Source organism: Hippichthys cyanospilos, chromosome 7, assembly GCF_059441005.1.
Source record: "Hippichthys cyanospilos isolate Australia breed blue-spotted pipefish chromosome 7, RoL_Hcya_1.0, whole genome shotgun sequence".
In the NCBI taxonomy this organism is placed as follows: Eukaryota; Metazoa; Chordata; class Actinopteri; order Syngnathiformes; family Syngnathidae; genus Hippichthys; species Hippichthys cyanospilos.
The window spans coordinates 2,886,444-2,904,499 of NC_142375.1; the positions used below are offsets into that span (position 1 = coordinate 2,886,444).

Genomic DNA, 18,056 nt, shown 5'->3' on the forward strand with positions numbered 1-18,056 from the left:
TGGAACGAATATACATAAAGTCGAGTTCAAAAATCGCACTGTTGTTTCTATCCATTGTCAAACTGTTGTCTAAAAAAGTGCTTTGACATTTTTTTTTCAAGAAATGAACCTTCACTACTCAAACGTAGAAGGTTCCAAATTTGTTTGCAGGGAATCCACACATTGAAATAGCAAAATCACACTTGATCACAGATTTGTACCTGTAACTGCCTCTTTAGACAAAAGCATGTGTACACCATCCATCTTGCTGGTGAACCTTTTGCCCAAGTCTCAAAGCACCAGCCATTTAACATCAATTGAAAGTAATCATTTTTATACACTTGTTCTCATCTCCTAAATCCCAAAATCCTACCTGTGGCTCATTACTATTTTTCCTTTCCAGTTTGTGAAGCTTCTTCCATGGTGATGATGAATGTTTGTATACATGGGAAAGCATCCTCTTCTCACATTTGTCCTCTTTTCTCTCACTTCTAGTATTTCACAATGAGAGCCTCAGACAGACCATAAAATACTTTTTATTTGACCTGAATGACAGTGAACAGTAACTTCCTGTTTGGCGAGGTCAAACCATTCCCGCTTGTGTGCGCAAAATGTCACCATTATGGAAAAGAGCACTTTTGGTTTCCGGCTGTGGTTTTTATCCCTCCCCCCCGTTAGTGGTCCAAGATACGCAGGTTTCCTGACACAATCTTGTTCTCCAGCATGGCTCCGGCAGGGATGTCTATTCTCTCCCCGTGGTTGGCAATGATGATCACCGTTCCCTGCCCACACAAATACATAAGATCATGTTGCTTTTCAGGAAACTGTAAGATGGCTGTCAAAAAGACATGCATGTTTCAATCATTTTGATGTGTGATATCAAAGGAAAATCATACAAAAAAGGCTAAAGTATTGCATAGATTGTCAAAACATGACAACTAACTATTGTAAGCAGATTTTCCATACTGCCATCCTTTCTAAATGCTTGCAAACGGGAGGCTGAGAGGAACAGCCTATAGGTGACATACTTAGCCAAATTTGGGCTCATTTACTGCTATCTAAAATTGAATATACTGTCCATTTTGGACATAACCTGATGTTTTATCACGCATTTCCCCCAAATTTTGCATTATTCCTTTCAAAAACCACCGTGTGGTGATAGCGGCCAACTTATGACATTTGCAAGCCTTTCAATTACTTTGATGACTGGCTTCACCTGGACTCCCATAATGCAAAAGTCTCCAAAAGTCATAACGTTCTAATTATGACATAATAAATATTCCTATTTCAATTTCATAAATAAATATACAGCAGAGTTACTTTTACTAGTATTGCATTTTTACAATTTTTGGACATAAGGGGGGGGATACCTGCAAGGTATTTTGGCTGCATTTCCACTGAAATGTAAAATCAAATCATTTGCCAAAACCCGTGGCATCCCACACTAGCTACGAACCCGATATCGCGACTGGCTTCCCAAAGGTTTCCCGGTACCTTGAGGGAGACGTTTTTCCCGAAGGTGACGTCTCCTGAGACCGTAAGGTGGTCCAACTCCAGCATGTCCGGGATGTTATCGAAGCGGGACAGGAAGTCTCGGACCTGGGGGTGACGGTGGAGGACAACATGAGCGTCGCGCTGAGGCTCGGTGTTGATGATGTGAATCGAAAGGCTAACGTTAGAGCGGGGGTGTCGAACTCAATTTTATGGTGGGCCACATTGTTTATTTTTTCGCCCCAAAAATTTTAAAAGTTGAAGACAACTTGCAAGTTTTTTATTTTAGCCAGAAACTTGGAAGTCAAATAAGCATGTCGTGGGCCACATAAAATGATGCGGCAGGCCGAATCTGGTCCCCAGGCCTTGAGTTTGACACCTGTGCATTAGAGCCTGTCGTATCCCACCGAGATCAAGCCAATTTGGTTTGTGTCCACCATAGTTTACATTTATTTTGGTCTCCATCTTTGGACTCATTGCAGCTCTCCTACAACGGTGGAGGAAATCCTGGCCTTTCCAAGGATGTCACACGCGATTTTGTGTCATGCAATTCACGTTGCTGAGACAAAACGAACACAAGAGGGCATAAACGGAGAGGCAGACGCTAACAGCTAGCTAAGACCACCGACCTTGGTGAAGCAGCTCCCCAGCTTGACATGCGGCGTGGTGGGGAATTCCCTCTTTTGACTCATGGTAAGTGAGCCGGCATCCAGGCTGTAGAGGTTGGACATGACCAGCAGGAGATCCGAGGAGGTCTTGACGGGCAGGAAGCGAGAGCGCGGCACGTTGATGCCCATAGCGTTGCGGAAACTCTTGATGGCCGCGCCCACCGCCGTTTCCAGCTGGATCACGTTCAGACCGCCCTCCAGCGCCTACACGTGACCGGTACCAGACCGGGAGGTGAGGCGGCTGGAGCGTAACGAGGAGGGCCGGGCAAGCACGTGACCTTGTGATTGACGATGACTTCCATGTCCAAGCCGTTGGAGTCCACCAACCTCTTGATGGCGCTGAGTGAGATCCACAAGTTGTTGGTGTTAAAGATCTTGAACTTGGTGACCGACTTGAACTCGTCCACGTGGGCTTTGGGAACCTGGGCAATCTCCAGGAGCCTCAGGTGGTCCTCGTACTGGATCAGCGTTCCGCCCTGGAAGTCCCGTCCATGGGAAGTTAGAGACAACGCGTAGCAAGCCTCTACATTATTTTATTTTTGTAGAGCAGTGTTGGAAAGCATTGACTCATTTGATGATAATTTTTTAAAATTATTATTGAATTATTTTTGTATTCATTTTATTATTTTCAAGTTATATTTATTTTGATATTTTTTTACAATATATATTTTAGTTGTATATTTATTTATATCTATTCAGTTTCTTATTTTCATGTTATTTTCATGTTATATTTACTTTCATTATTTATTTTGTGGAGCAGTGTTGAAAAGCATTGACTCATTTGAAGACAATTTTTTTCTTTTGAGGAGAATTCTTTTAATTTATTTATCTATTCATTTTATTATTTCCATGTTATTTTTATTATTTATTTTGTATAGCAGTGTTGCAAAGCATTGACTCATTTGAAGAGAATTTTTTTCATTAAGAGAATTTTTAAAAATGTGTCATTTATCTATTCATTTTATTATTTCCATGTTTATTTTTATTTATTTTGTAAAGCAGTGTTGAAAAGCATTGATTCAAGTGTGTTTTTTTAATTAGATTTTTTGTAAATTTTTATATTTCTATTCATTTTATTATTTTCATGTTTTTTATTTAGTTATTTATTTATTTATTTATTTTTTGGAGCAGTGTTGGAATGCATTGACACATTTGAAGTTCAGCCTCTTAGCAGTAGTTCTTTCATTTGTGTATACTTTCATGAATCTTTGGTGTTTATTCAAAATAGCCAGGAAAACCACAACCCAAACAGGAAGTGAAGTTGTTTTGAAAGGTTGTGGCATTGGTCAGCCGTTGTTGTTTTTTTTTTTTTAACCAAACAATAATAAATAAACAGTAATTGGGGGGGTACTTTGAGAGGGGACATGGAAACACTGAAATTAGGGTTCAAGATGACAAGAAAATATTTCTAGTAGATCGTTAATAGTGTATGTATGCAGCATACAGTCATGCATATGGCCCGTGGGCCAGTTCTGGACCGCAAATACCGTAGTCCAGCCTGCGAGATGATTTTGTAATTTAAGTATCAAAATGAGTGCAGTTTTTTTCAATTATGGACAAACTCGAAATGTTTTATGATTAATAGTAATGTTAATGTTTGATGATTATGAGTGAAACTGTGCTTGTACTATTTTGAATAGTATTAAAAAAACAATCATAAATTTGAAGTTGTTGTTTTAAAGGTATATAAATATACAGTGGGACCCCGGTTTACGAACTCCCTGTTTTACATTTGGGACCGCGGCATTTTTTTGTCCCCCTCTTACGCACAAACTTTTCATCTTACGAACCATCCAACATGCCGTTCAGTGTGTCCGCACTATTGTTTGGGCTTTGCTGCATCAACAAAAACAACTTTTCTCACATGTGACGGAAACGACGGACGCCGATATGCTATTGGTCTTATAAGGTCACAGTCACGGTCTCAGTCACGGAGATGCCGATATGCTATTGGTCGATTAAGGTCACAGTCACGGTCTCAGTCACGGAGATTCGGATATGCTATTGGCCGGCGTCACGTCAATCACAGAAATGCCGATATGCTATTGGCCGAACGCCTTCATCTAGCTTGATGGCACGAGCTGGTCGGTGTGTTGTGAAGACTTTGCAAACTTTATCTGTAAGACATGGCTTCTAAAATTGCAAGTGGCGGTAAAGGAAGAAGCAAGAGGATGATGACAATAGAAACGAAGCAGGAGATAATAAAAAATACGAAGGAGGCGCACGCATAGTTAACCTTGCTCGTGAGTATGGCCGTAACCGCTCGGCAATCGGTACAATTCGCAATAACAAGGAAGCTATGAAAGCAAGCAAGTCTTCTAGGGCAAGACTTTCCTTGTCAGGAGACGGACCTCGGTCAACAACAAAATGGAGAGGCTTCTTCTATTACGGATTAAAGAGAAGGAAATTGCCGGTGATATGTTCTCGTTTAAGAAAAGTTCTCATTTAAGAAAAAAAATAAATAAATTCTGTGGGTTCGTCTCTGCTCACCTCACCTACACCCACCACCAGCTCAAGTCATGTCACCCCAAAGGTAAATGCTATTTTTCCATTGTATATTTATGTTAATAAATTTAACTGTACAGTAGATTATGTTACTAATTCTTAAAATGTGTATAAAGTCGTGATGTTTTTACCTAAGGTCTTTGCACGCGTTGCACGCATTCACTAATTAACATAGGTTTAGATTGCCCGTCATACGACCAATTCGAGTTAGGAGCCTAGCCGCTGAACGGATTAAGTTCGTAAAACGGGGGCCCACTGTATACCATACTCTTTTCTCCGTGCGGCCCATGTAACTGGCATGTCTTCTCAACATCATTAGCACCAGGGTCAAGATGGTCAAAATTTAGAACCACTCACGGTGAAAATCTAAATATCAGTGGGAAACCCATTCAATCAAAGCTATTATCTCCGGTGTGTCAAACATATGGCTTGTGGGCCAGTCCTGGCCCACAAATGGTTTTAATTCGGTTTTAAATGAGTGGTTAATGGTTTAAAATGAGTCATTGCAACACTGCTCTACAAAATAAATAATACACATAACATGGAAATAATAAAATGAATACATAAGATGATTTTATATGTAAAGTACAAAAATGGGCTGAATGGGTTTGACATCCCTGGCTTAGGGGCTAGGGCATGTAATGCATTATGTTACTTGGATGCCCCCACAATGATTGAAAGAAAAACCTTGTGTGAGTATGTGTACTTGTTTTTTTGCGACAAGGTGGGGACGAAGACCCGGTTTCTACTTTCTCTGCGGGAAACTCTTGCCCTTGTGGGGACCATTTTAGTGGACCCCACAAGCTGAGACCTCTTTCTGAGGGTCAAGACTTCTTTTTAAAGAATAGATGTGAATTCAATTTTGGTTGTTAGGGCTACGATGATGCCATCTGTTTTGATGAGCAAGGAAATGCAATTTATCATGTTAATGGCATGTCCCCCACTATGATAGAAAAAAACCTTGTGTGTTGAGTGTACACTTGGTTTGTGCTACATGGTGGGGGACCAAGACCCAGGTATTACTCTCCTTGTGGTAACTTTTTTTAGTCTGACCCCAAAAATTCAGACCTTTTTTGTGGGTCAATACTGGCTTTTCTAGTAGAGATTTCAATTCGATTTTGATGAAGTTAGGGTAAGGGCTAGGTTTTTATTTTTTATTTTTTCTGGACCAGATATTCTATCATAGTGGACCGGGATTTGCCAATCTCTGAGCTTATGGGCCACTCTTCCTTGTTGTACGTAGCCCGCCGTATTGCCTTTCCAGTCGAGATGCAAAAGCAAATTGATTGTGAGCCTTGCCTAGGGTTTCAGAAAGCTGCGACGCACCTTGACGTCGGCGCGGGTCTTGTCAGTGACCTCCATGACAAACTCGCAGCGGCGCTGGGCTGGCTGGCCCATGAGGCGGCGGAGGATGTGCAGGTCGACAGTGGCGCCCAGGTTGTCGATGTTGGACACGAAGATGTACTCCTTGCCCTCCTCCAGCAGTTGGTCCAGCAGGCCTGAGTTGGACAAGCTGGCGTAGATGTCGCCGTGGCCCGGCGGGTACCATGCCTCCACGCTGTCCAAGTTCTTGGCGATGGGCAGCAGCGACTCCTTATTGATGCGTGGGTACCTGCGCAACATTAAGACAAATTTTTGAGGGTCAAGATTTGCATTTAGAACATAGGTACCAAATTCGTTTAAACTTGAGGGCCGCAAGGTGCAAAATTTATTCTCAAGTGGGAAAATCATGGTATATATTTAATATTTACATGACCATTAATCATAAAACATTAAAACAAGTTTTTCATTAATTAAAAAACTTCAGCTCATTTTTATACTTTAACAAAATCATCTTGTGGGTTGGATCAAACCCATTTGCGGGCCAAAACCGGCCCACGGGCCGTATGTTTGACGACCCAACTCCGGAGTATGCACTAACATGCAGTCCAAAATATTGCCACAATTCTGCCTTATCGCCTTATCTCCTCTCAAAACAGCTTCTTTGCACAATGACGCACAATATGGAGGTAAAGCACTGCTTTTGTTGACATAAAACTATACAGTGAGCTCTCGTTTTTCGCGGTTAATGGAAACCGGAACCCCCTCGCGATAAGTGAAAACTGCGAAGTAGCACCCCCACTTTTCACTTTTAAAAATTTTTACTAAAATAATTTAACATTTTTTTTAAATGTGAAAAGTCTTCATACTATACATAGCATTTAAGACAAATATTACTGCAGTACACATATTTACTTACATCTTACATTATTTAACCTTATACAGTAACTGAAGATTGACCCCTTTCCATCCTTTGAAATCTTGCGGCAGCCGCGGTCAAATTAAAGTAAAAGTGTAGATGATCAAACACAATAACAATGACAGTTTACACTTGAAATACCATTTTCTTATAAAAGAAATCTAGGTAAGAGATTTCCAACAGTCCGGTGAACATCTTTGCTCCTCTGTCTATGCCTACTGCGTCTAGCCAATAGCGTGTGCTGTGTGTGTATCATGAGCGACACGGCACATCGCTCTGGAGTTGTAATCTACTCCCACTCCAATTCCTGCTTGTTAAACCCACAGAGGTGTGCTGATGAACTCATGAAACACACACACGGAAAACATTTTTGTTACCATTGTTACCACATTGTTACCATGTTTGATTATGTACAAATTTGACTTTAATTCGACTTCCGGATGCCCCTAATATGGGCGTGGCTGCTGCGAGAATTCACAGGATGGAAAGGGGTAACTTTTCGTATTCACAGGATGGAAAGGGGTAACTTTTCGTATAAGGTTTAATCATTTAAGATTTAAGTAAATGTGTACTGCAGTAGTTCAACGTCCGCGGCAAGTGCATTTACTGTATAGTAACCTCCTCTGTCTGGCATGCGGGAAACAGTCACAGCTCGTCTCTCCGCAAAATAGCACTGAGCGCAAGATAGGCGAGGCGTGAAGTAGCGTGGGATCACTGTACTCTCGCTCGGGGGTTTCAGACTTCATTTTACCTAGCAGACCGCATAGAGATAAATCTATTCCCAAGTGGGCCAGACTAATAAAAGCATGGTATATATTTATATAACTTTAAAACAGCCCATCAGAGAGTATGCAAATTTGTTCTGCATTCCCAGGATGCTCTTACCAGCAAGAAAAATGAAAACAGGACTTACATAGGGAGCAACTACAAGTAAAGTCTGATGTGTTATCGCTGTGAATGACAAGTCTTGAAATGCTCCAACCCAGTTTCACTGAAATAGATTCGCTCCACTAACCATACCTGTATTTCTCCACTACTTGGTGGTGCTGTAAAGTGACTACAGTAGAGCTCGTCTACAACAAAATCATATTTGCAACCAGAAATCTTTCACAACAGGGGATTGTTCACTCTAGCAAATCTAGGTCTCGGACGTAAAACATATAAAACGTGTCATGCAATCTACAACCTGAATGACATTAAAAACAAAACCATCCAACATTTAAAAAAAAAGAAAGAAAATGCCAAATCTACAATAAGCATTCATTTTCATTGTTACATAAATTTCTTGCATAATGACTTTGCTTCATCCATCTTTCATCTTCTTTATTACTTTTATCCTGTCTTCAAGTGTTAAACTTGGTTTAAGCTTGACACGTACGCGAATCAAATGAGCCGCACGTCAAATGACATTATTTCAGCAACTACACCCTTCTGCGCAGATTCCACGCGGAACACATTTTCAGCCTCGTGTGTCATCCAGAATTTCTTTACGAGCGGGCAAACTATTGCTTATTTGCCGGTATAAAAAAAACTTTACGATTCGTCTGAAAAGGAATACTGTGATCTAAATACCGTAAACAACTCCTGGCGAGCACCACATTGGGGAAAGATGAGGAGTCTGTTTAGATCATTTGAATCGACTAGGATTCTCTACCTCTGTTATAGAGTAGTGTTGTTCGTATGCTGTAGAGTCCATTTACCGTCACCTAGATGGTATGAGAGAAAATTGTCTGACTGCGGGGGGAAAGCCGCTCAGAATATAAAGGGGTACAAACACGTGCTGGCGAGTCAAGTATAAAACTTTCGTCTTTACATTTGCATGTGCATTTACGTTGCATTGAAATTCACTCCAACGAAAACAAGCCTGCAGGAAAAGTCTAGCTTGACTTTTCCTGCAGGCTTGTTTTCGTTGGAGTGAATTTCAGTGCAACGTGAATGCAGAAAGAAACATTTCATATTGTGCAACGGGAGGTTTTTTTTCGTTGTATGAGGACGTAAGAAAGAGGGAAAGGTTTCAATGCATGGACTTTTTTTCACAATGGGGGATTTTTTTTGCAATTGCAGGTTACGTTGTAGAGTTTTACTGTATTGTCACATTGACTGCATGCTGATTGCAGTTAGTACGATAAAGATTTTCAATTTGCCGTGCCGTTTTTATGAGCATTCGTCGGTCTGTCTGCAAAATGGGCATTCGTTGGTGACGGAATGACGGACAGTCTGTCAGAGCACACACCGTCCTCGAATGCATCACTGTCTTTTGAACCCTTCTTGTTGAAGATGCCTTTTCAGCAGCCTTGTGGGCAAGCTGGCCCAGCACGTGCGTGTCGACAGCGTGCGTTGTTTGCACCTGCTCTGGTTGAAGGTGTGAATCTTGAGTCGGTGATGTTTGTACTTCTGAAGAATCTTCTTGGTTTCTTGGTCCGTGTTGAAGGAGTTCATCAGGACCAGAGGAACGTTGGCATCGTACATTTTGTTCAAATGCTGCATGCGGAAAAAGGAGCTTAGCGAGAGGGTGGCACAGGAGGAGCGGGTGGGCGGGCAGATGGCGGCTGACCTCGATCTGCTTGACGGTGAGGTCCAGGAAGGTGTTTTCATTGCGGACACTGATGAGGCTCTTGGGGCCCTGGCAGCCCATGCTGGTGCCCAGGCCTCCGTTGAGCTTGACCACGGCCAGCTTGTTGAGGCACGATGCCACATCGGTCGGCGCGTCCCACGCCACCATCTCCTCGTACGCCACCACCTTCGGAACAAAGTGCCATCATTTTCATCAACGTCAGTGGTTCTGAAATGGGGGCACGGGCACCACAGGGGGAACTTGAAGAAACTCCAGGGGGTACACGAGATTTTAAATCAAACAAACAAAAATGCAAAAATCCCTTGAAATTAAAATTATTAAATATTATAAGTTCAGAAAACAAATTTTATGTTCAGTAGGTTATTCAATGTCATTATTTTACAGGACCAGATTCTCCCTCATACTAAAATGGGCCGACCCGCCTCTCGGTACCTGTCAAGTTAATGATTTATTTTTGTGAACACATCTCTACGATGATCCCAAAAGAGGACACTTTAATTTTTTTCTTTAAAATTTTTCTGTTGACAAATATTTATTAATAATGATTACTTTTTGAGAACAGGTATGACACTATATTTTGTTTATTTTTTGTGGACATATATTTATAGAGTTAGTTAATTGATTTTGTGAACAGATCTCTTCTGTCATCTTAAAAGAGGACGCTTAATAGTCAATATTTTTCTGTGGACAAATTTATTTATAATTACAGTGGACCCCCCCTGTTACGACGTCCCTGAGTTATGTTATTTTCATGTTGCGACTTCGTCTCCATCTGTAGGCGTTTTCAGGTAACTACACTTATTTTCAGTTGCCATCCCTGCAACGCGTCACTACAATTCTGGTCTGCTATTTGTTGGCGTCTCCTCACGGAGATGGTGGTCTGCTATTGGTCGGCCTCACTTGTTTCAAAATGGCGGCACGGTAAAGCTTTGTTCGATTGTGAGTGGTTACAAAACCGTATTTATAGTACATTTTACTGCTTAATTCAAAGTTGAAAGGGTTAGCCATGGGTCCCAAGATTGCTAGTGATATTAAAGAGAGAAGTAAGAAGATGATTTATATGGAAACAATGCTGGAGATAACCCTTACTAAGGAATATGGGCATAACAAGCGCCACTCAAAGGTAAATAAATCCTTTCTAGATGTTTTATTTATGATGTTTTCTGATTGTATACATGTATATTATATATACGTAGCACTTACTATACTATTTTGGTACCGATTTTTAATATGTATGTACAATTTTTATGTTTTTACTTGGGGTCCTAAACGCATTAGCTATTTAACATAGGTTTGGATTGCCCGTCATTCGCCTTACGACCCCAACCGTGGAACGAATGAATCTCGTAACAAGGGGGCCCACTGTATTTCTTTTGGAGAACAGGCCTTGCACTTTATGTTGATTATTTTTTGTGGACAAATATTTATAAGGAATCAAGTTATTTCTTGATTCTGGATTAAAAAAACAAACAAAAAAAAATAAATAAAAATACATCTTTGGGATTTGATGAGTTGGAATGAGTGAGAGCGGGGCTGACATCACACGTTGGGGCGAGCGCATGACAGCGGCATCCTGACCCGGGCAGGCTTTTCAAAATGGCCACCAGCAGGTGTCCAAATGTCTGGTCCTTGCCAGCCCCCGACACCGTCACTATTCTTGGCGCTGACCTTCAGTGGTGCCGCCGCTATTCTGGGATGGCGCGTGCCTGTTGAGGTGTCCAAACTCAGTACTCAAGGCCACTGCATGTTTCTTTTTTTTTCTTTTCTTTTTTTTAATGTTTTCTTCCGCCGAGACAGTTGATTAAAACAATCAGCTCATCAGCAAGTTCAGCAAAAGCCTGACAATGATCCTGATCATTTGAATCAACTGTGTTGGAGGACGGAAATATAAAAAAAACTGCAGGAAAGCAGTCCACCGGGACCGGATTTGGACACACCTGATTTTCAAGGGACGGCGCCTTTTTACCCTGTTCACAAGTTTGAAAGAAAAAAAAAGCCGCATACCTGACCTTTGACCTGCAAAAACGTAATCAACACAAAATACAAATCCTTGCTCTACTTCTCACTAAGGTCACACAACTATGGCCAAAATAATAATCATGATTATTTTGGTCAATATTGTCATAAAATCATCATCATTCATCATGTTTCGTTGAACATGTCTATTTATTGCCCCCTTTCTTTTTTTAAACAAGCAGTATATAAACAAGGCTTCAAGGCTTGATGCTTACAAATAATAAAAACTAAAGTATATAAATAAATAATAGTTACAACGAATTCACCCCCCAAGACATGGCAAAAATTTGGCACACAGGGCAACATAGCTAACTTACTTGTTGAGTGTAAACCAATGAAAAAATAAGCCAACTTAAAACCAAGCACATTATTTACTTTCAAGCAAATTTTAATCAGTTTCCAGTCAAAATGACATTTCAAACCGAATTTATTCCAATTTTTTTCAAAATGGGTCTCAATTGACAGCCAGCACAGTATATAGTAGTGGGAAACATTGCCCCCTAGTGATGGTAGGATGACAAAGTGCTTGATTTGACCTGTAACCAAAAAAGTGCTTGACTTTTTAAATGTTAACATCGCCGAAGATGAGCCTAATTAATCGTGGCAGCAATTAAAATTCAATGAATTGTACAGCCCTATTTCTCACTAAATGTTTTCAACAAGTGCATCAGAGAACTCACACTTCGGATCACATATTTGAGTCATGGATTGGAATAGAAAAACCACCATGAAATGAAACGTGTTCTTCAGTTATTCTACAACATCCAAAGCACTGCCCGCCGTCCATTTTTCCGGGGCAGACAGTATATGCTAAAATGACACGACATTTCACGCAGCCCGCAAAGCTAGTTCAAAAGATGAGCGGCTGGACCTGACTTGATTTTTCAGGTCACACTGAATATAAAGTTTATTACATGACTTGTACATAACAGGGCTTTATAAAAAGATTACACACCGCAGTCCAAATGTCAGTTCAGTATTTTTCAGTTTGGTATATTTCATCACTATTCAATAATAATACAATTTGATTGAATAATTGTTAATTCTAACAATATTAAATTGTGGCAGCCCTAGTATAATTTTTGCTTGATTGTTTCCTAAATTTGAAGAACTTGAAAGTGGACCCTTGTATTCTTCTATTGACCTGTACGCTGCCCCTAAATGAGAAAGTTTGGACAACCCTGGACTATAAAATGCTTGGAACTCTCTACTCATGATATGAATCGGGGTCGGGGGCTACTCACGGCTCCCTCAGGCGGGCGGCTGATTTTGGCCCATTCCACCGCAGGACCTTTGACCTGCAGGAAGCGATGGAAGAGCCTCTTGAAGCCCTCAAAGTCTTTCTTGCAATTCTGAAAAGCGAGATTAAGAGCCGTCATGTTGACTTTGGGAATTTTCGGGAGAAGAAGGCACAGCAAGTCAGGACTTTTGCTGGGAAGCCCACTTTGGCTAATCCCGTCTGAAAGAATGTGATATAATTTAGCTTGGAAGAGAGTGACCGTTTGTCTGTTTGATTAATCGGCTTATTGTTTGCAAATAAGCATTCATTTTCATACTTACATCAATTTCTTGCATAATGTCTTTCACTTTGCTTCATTCATCTTTCATCTTTCTTACTTTTATCCTGTCTTCCAGTGTTAAACTTGGTTTAAGCTTGACGCGTCCGTCAAATGACGTTATCGGCAACCACGCCCCTCCGCGCGGAGTCCACGCAAAACAGATTTTCCGCAACGCGCATCTTACAGAATTTGTTTACGAACATACAACATGGCGGACAAACTATTGCTTATGGAAGTTCGGCGAGACAAACACCGTGAAGATTCATCTAAAAACGAATACTGTGATCTAAATACTGTAAACAACTCCTGGTGAGCACCACAATGGAGAGAGATAAAGAGTCTGTTTAGATCGTTTGAATCAACTCTGATTCTCTACCTCTGTTATAGTGTTGTTTGTATGCTGTAGAGTCCATTTACTGACACCCAGCATGCCGCATGCCGCCGCGTCAAGTATAAACCAAGCAAGACTTTTGCTGCAGACTTGTTTTCACCGCAGTGAATTTCAGTACAAGGTAAATGCAAAAAAAAAAAAAAAAATGCAACAGGGGCGGGGGTCGTTGTATGAGGAAGTAATAGGGAAAGGCTCCAATGCATGGATTTTTTTTCCACAATGGGGGATTTTTTTGCACATCCAGGTTTCGTTGTGAAGTTTTACTGCACATGTAAAAAGCAGCTCTACTTACAAAAAAATCATGTTACGAAATGACTTCCGGAACGAATTACTTTCGTAGGTAGAGGTACCACTGTGGTTGCTGTTTAATTACATAATTGCCAGACTGATTCCGCAAAAGTAATGTTGGCTTTTCTAACAACGCCAGGTATTGAGTTTTTGTGATTTACATGTGAAAAGCGCCTCTAATTACGAAAAATCGTGTCACAAAATGACTCCCTGACCAAAATAATTCCATAGGTAGAGGTACAACTGTAGTTGCTGTTCAATTAAATAATTACCACGATAAAATGAATTCCGGAACGAATTAATTTCAAAGTAGAGCTACCACTGCAGTTGCTGTTTGATTAAATAATTCCTGCGCTGATACAGAAAATAGATTCCCCCAAAGGAACGCTGGCTTTTGTAACAGCAACACTAGGGATTGAACGTTTTTGCAAAAGTCTCTCTTATAGCAAAATGAAGACGTTGCCAGACTTTGCGGTGGACTATGATCCGGGCGTTCTTCTGACCTGCGCATGGGTGTCACCGGCGGTGGCCACCAGCTCGTCCAGCTCACGGGACATGGACTCCTCGTGCTGCTGCCGAAGCTTCTCCTGGAACTCTGTCATGGCTCCCGTCGTCAGGTCTGCACACAGCAAGGCCACAAATCTCAGCGTGGTCAAACGCCGCACATATTCATGGTTTTCTCAAAATTCTCCTTTTCCCACTTCTTTCAACAAAAACGAACACGCTAGGAACTAGTTTAAGACAAGAAGCTTTTTCTAGATTCCTTCAATACTAACACCATATGCCATGCTGAGTGTGTTAAAAATTTCTGACCAGTATGTGGCAGCCTGGGACATGACCAAAACATGTATAAATGGTCCGCCGGCGATAATTTGCATCTATTACATGAATCGGTCAAATTGGGGTAAATCCGAGATAGGTTTGAATTTGTGTAGTGAGCCTTACCACCACCACCTTACTTTGCAAAAGACCGTGCCGTGCACATATTGAAGATGAGTGTACACATTTTAACACTTGCTGACAATATTTCTCTGGTATTGTGGTACCCAGTTCCCAGATGGGGTTTTTGAGTTTTTTCATCCTGTTCTGGGAGCTTTGTTCAGGGCATGCAATTGTGTTTACTGTACGTGTTGTTCTGTATGATTTGTTTTTCCACTTGCGAAGCCCTTTGAGACTGTGCTGATTCAGGGCTATACAAATAAACGTGACTTAAGTATATAGCATGAAATTAAAATTGTCGTTTAAAAGCAAATATTCACATTGTTCAAAATCTTTCTACAATTCAATATTTTTTTTAATTCGGCAACTCAGCCTTCACACTCGCTTTTCCCCCGAAAACTCAGTTGTTTAAATAGTTTTTAAACTATGGGGCACCCATGAAAAAGCTCTGTCTACCAAACAAGGGAGGTCTGGTTAATTGATAACTGAAAATACATTTGTTTCATGAGCCTAGTATATTGTCGTGCTGTTAATATATATATATATATATATATATATATATATATATATATATATATATATATATATATATATATAATGGCAAAAAGTTGGTACACAGGGCAACACAGCTAACTTATTTGCTGAGTGCAAACCAAAAAAATAAAGCCTACTTAGAACCATGCACATTATTTCTTTTTAAGCAGATTTTAATCAACTTTAATCAATTAGAAGTCAAAATGTTATTTTTGGTCATTTCAAATCATTTTTTTTCCATTTTTTTAGATGAGGATTTTACGAAATGGGGCTCAATTGATAGCTAGCACTGTATATATTAAGAATCAGGTGAGAAACTCGCATTTCACACTTTTAAATGAGATATTAGGCTGAGAAAATAAGAGGCTTTTGTCATGCAAACGTGGGAAACATTGCCCTCTGGTGGTAGTGCTTGATTTGACTTGTAACCGTAAAAGTGCTTGACTTTTTAAAATGTTAATATCGCCCCGGCTCAGCTTAATTAATTGTGGTAGCCAATATTGTGATCACGATTAAAACTCGATAAATTGTGCACCCCTAAAAAAAATGGATCAATAAATCAATCAAACTGTAACAGGCCGACTGTCGGTCCATCGTTTTATTTTACCCTCAGGGTGGGTCTTTTGCAATTTTTTTCCTGGTCCATAAAATTAAAAAAAATTCAGTAAAAAAAAAAAAAAAAAAAAGGTAAAAATGTAGTATTATTCACTGAATTTTATCATATTCTCCCAAGTAGTCCAATTGTTGTTAACCAGGAAGCAGTTCTGCATCAGAAGATAGATCCCAGACTAAGAAAATCCCATCAAATTGCCTTACATGAATTAAAAAACAGTTGAATAATTAATGAAGTCACCTTTCAACCAATGGTTATGCTCACCAGTAGGCAGATTTTGACGAAGAACGACATTTGTTAAAAAGTTTCCCCGTACAACCGATCACAGTGATAAAAAATTAATAAAATCAAACTCACCAGCTACAGTCTCAGTAGTCATGGTACTTTTTTTAAAGGTCACCCGCTAGGCAAAAGGGGCCGAGCGAGTGAGTGAGTGAGTTCAGCGCACAAGTGTGACCCGCAAGAGTTTATTCTCCTCATTACAAAAAAAGGATCACTGATTGACAGCCCCGCCCACAAGTGCCAGCCAATCACACACATGTCTTTTGTATGTGTATTCCCGCTCATGAGGCCATCCAAAAAAAAATAATAAAAATAAAAATATGATAACGAAGGTGGTGGCCCCCATCATCAACCTGGGGAAGTATTTGAAAAAAACTGCTGTCTGAATTACAATTTTAAAATCAAAATTGGCAGACAGTCGCGAGTGATTTTTTTATTCTTCAAGCTTACACTCCAGATGAGCAAAATTCCGCTGATGAGTTGTCATAAGAAGAGCCGATTGTGACCCGACTCATCTCCAGGTATGTTGCAAATTATTTGCGCTGTCCTGATTGGAGATTTGTTTTTGCGATCAGCATCTAAAAAAAATATAGTGGTTCCTCGTTTATCAAGGGGGTTATGTTCTAAAAATGACCCGCGATAGACGATAACCGCTAAGTAGGCATCTTTATGTTTTTACATTGATTACACGTTTTAAGGCTATAAAACACTTCATACACTTTTTTCATACAGGAATGAACATTATCTCACATTTGTCTTCCCTTGAAAAACTCCCAAAGTTCAAATTGTCATAGATAGAAAAGATTAGCAAATTAATAATAGTATTCGTTAATCGTCGTAATTCTTGTGTATTTCACAGCTCGACAACATTAGCCAAATATCAATCATTTTGACCATAATTCAACATTGAATAAACATTTTTTTGCCAAAACAGAGTCTGCGAAACGTGAACCTCGTTACAAGGGGGACCACTGCAGTTCAAAACAGCTGCCAAACACATTGCCAACCCATTATTACGTCCCCTCCAAACTTGAGCATGTGATGAAACGGGATCAAGACGTTGACATTTCGTTGGCTGAGCTCAAAATGTCGCAGTTCAAACGCTGAACAGTAGCTAGTAAATTATTATTAGTACAGTAAGAAGATCATTTGGAACAATAACTGATCAAATGTGATCCTACAGTGAGTTTTGAAACGTATTATAAGTGGCATTCATGTCAAATGTATGGAATATTAGGGTATCAACGTTTGCTACGATGCACCTTGACTTTGCTCAAATATCACGTTCACGCATAAGCGCCCGCCACACTTGACAAGAGTGAGCCACTCACTTCAAGCGTGGAATCCGCTACCCCCAAACAACTGCTGCTCCACGAAGCTCATTCCAGCGCCGCCTACGTGAACTTTGAAGGGCCCAAAGCACCCTAACCGCTACTAAGTGGCGGCTAGCTTGGGACGCAGCTAACTTAGGCGTCAGGATGAGACCCCACCCCTTCCAATGTTGCCGTCACGGAAGTCGAGAGAGCGTGGGCGGAGTTGATTGGACAGGGTGTACTGTCAATCACGGCTTGGGCGCCGGAAGTTTCCCCTTTTTCTTAATCGAATGAATTAAAAATAGCATAGTTAAATAATTTTGAGTGTCCCAAAAACCACAATATACTATTTGGTTGAGCTAAAAGCTGTGACAAAGTGATGTTAAGTGGGAACATTTTTTTTTTTAATGGTGTGAATGCCTTGAGTGCCGTTTAGTTACTTTTCTGCCAATCATCAGCCTGGTGGCTAGGAATAAAAAAATAGACTAAACACGAAAAATTGAAATATGTAAAGGCCACATTATTTGTTTATAACTAATTAATGACAGCAGTCATTGGTCAAGCAATTGACTATACATTGTTTGTATCAGGGATGTCAAGACTCATATTTGCCACAGGCCATTTTAGTTACAACTTAACTCATTGGGTCATTATGATGAGAAGA

At 40.4% G+C, this 18,056-nt stretch overlaps 1 protein-coding gene across 2 annotated transcripts; it reads right to left on the bottom strand.

Moving 5' to 3' along the window:
* Positions 1–499: 499 nt before the first annotated feature.
* On the bottom strand, positions 500–17,576 carry LOC148420653 (UTP--glucose-1-phosphate uridylyltransferase-like). 2 transcript variants are annotated; one of them, XM_088420494.1, is made up of 10 exons: positions 17,411–17,576; positions 14,215–14,330; positions 12,718–12,825; positions 9,437–9,622; positions 9,230–9,363; positions 5,970–6,255; positions 2,417–2,614; positions 2,100–2,342; positions 1,474–1,578; positions 500–761 (listed from the first exon to the last, which is right to left on the bottom strand). In XM_088420494.1, the coding sequence occupies exons 2-10, from the start codon at positions 14,311–14,313 to the stop codon at positions 654–656; spliced, it is 1,467 nt and encodes a 488-aa protein (XP_088276620.1). In that variant the 5' UTR covers positions 14,314–14,330; positions 17,411–17,576; the 3' UTR covers positions 500–653. The 2 variants fall into 2 exon arrangements, with proteins under 2 accessions (XP_088276620.1, XP_088276619.1); XM_088420493.1 differs by lacking the exon at positions 17,411–17,576 and adding an exon at positions 16,155–16,272.
* Between the last annotated feature and the right edge of the window lie 480 nt (positions 17,577–18,056).

What these genes read in the sequence shown, in the direction of transcription:
- LOC148420653 (XM_088420493.1), bottom strand. Translation starts at nt 16,176, where the DNA reads ATGACTACTGAGACTGTAGCTG. An exon ending in GACTACTGAGACTGTAGCTG is followed by an intron (nt 14,331 to 16,154) that starts GTGAGTTTGATT and finishes TGCTGTGTGCAG; the next exon opens with ACCTGACGACGGGAGCCATG. An exon ending in GCCGCCCGCCTGAGGGAGCC is followed by an intron (nt 9,623 to 12,717) that starts GTGAGTAGCCCC and finishes TTTGTTCCGAAG; the next exon opens with GTGGTGGCGTACGAGGAGAT.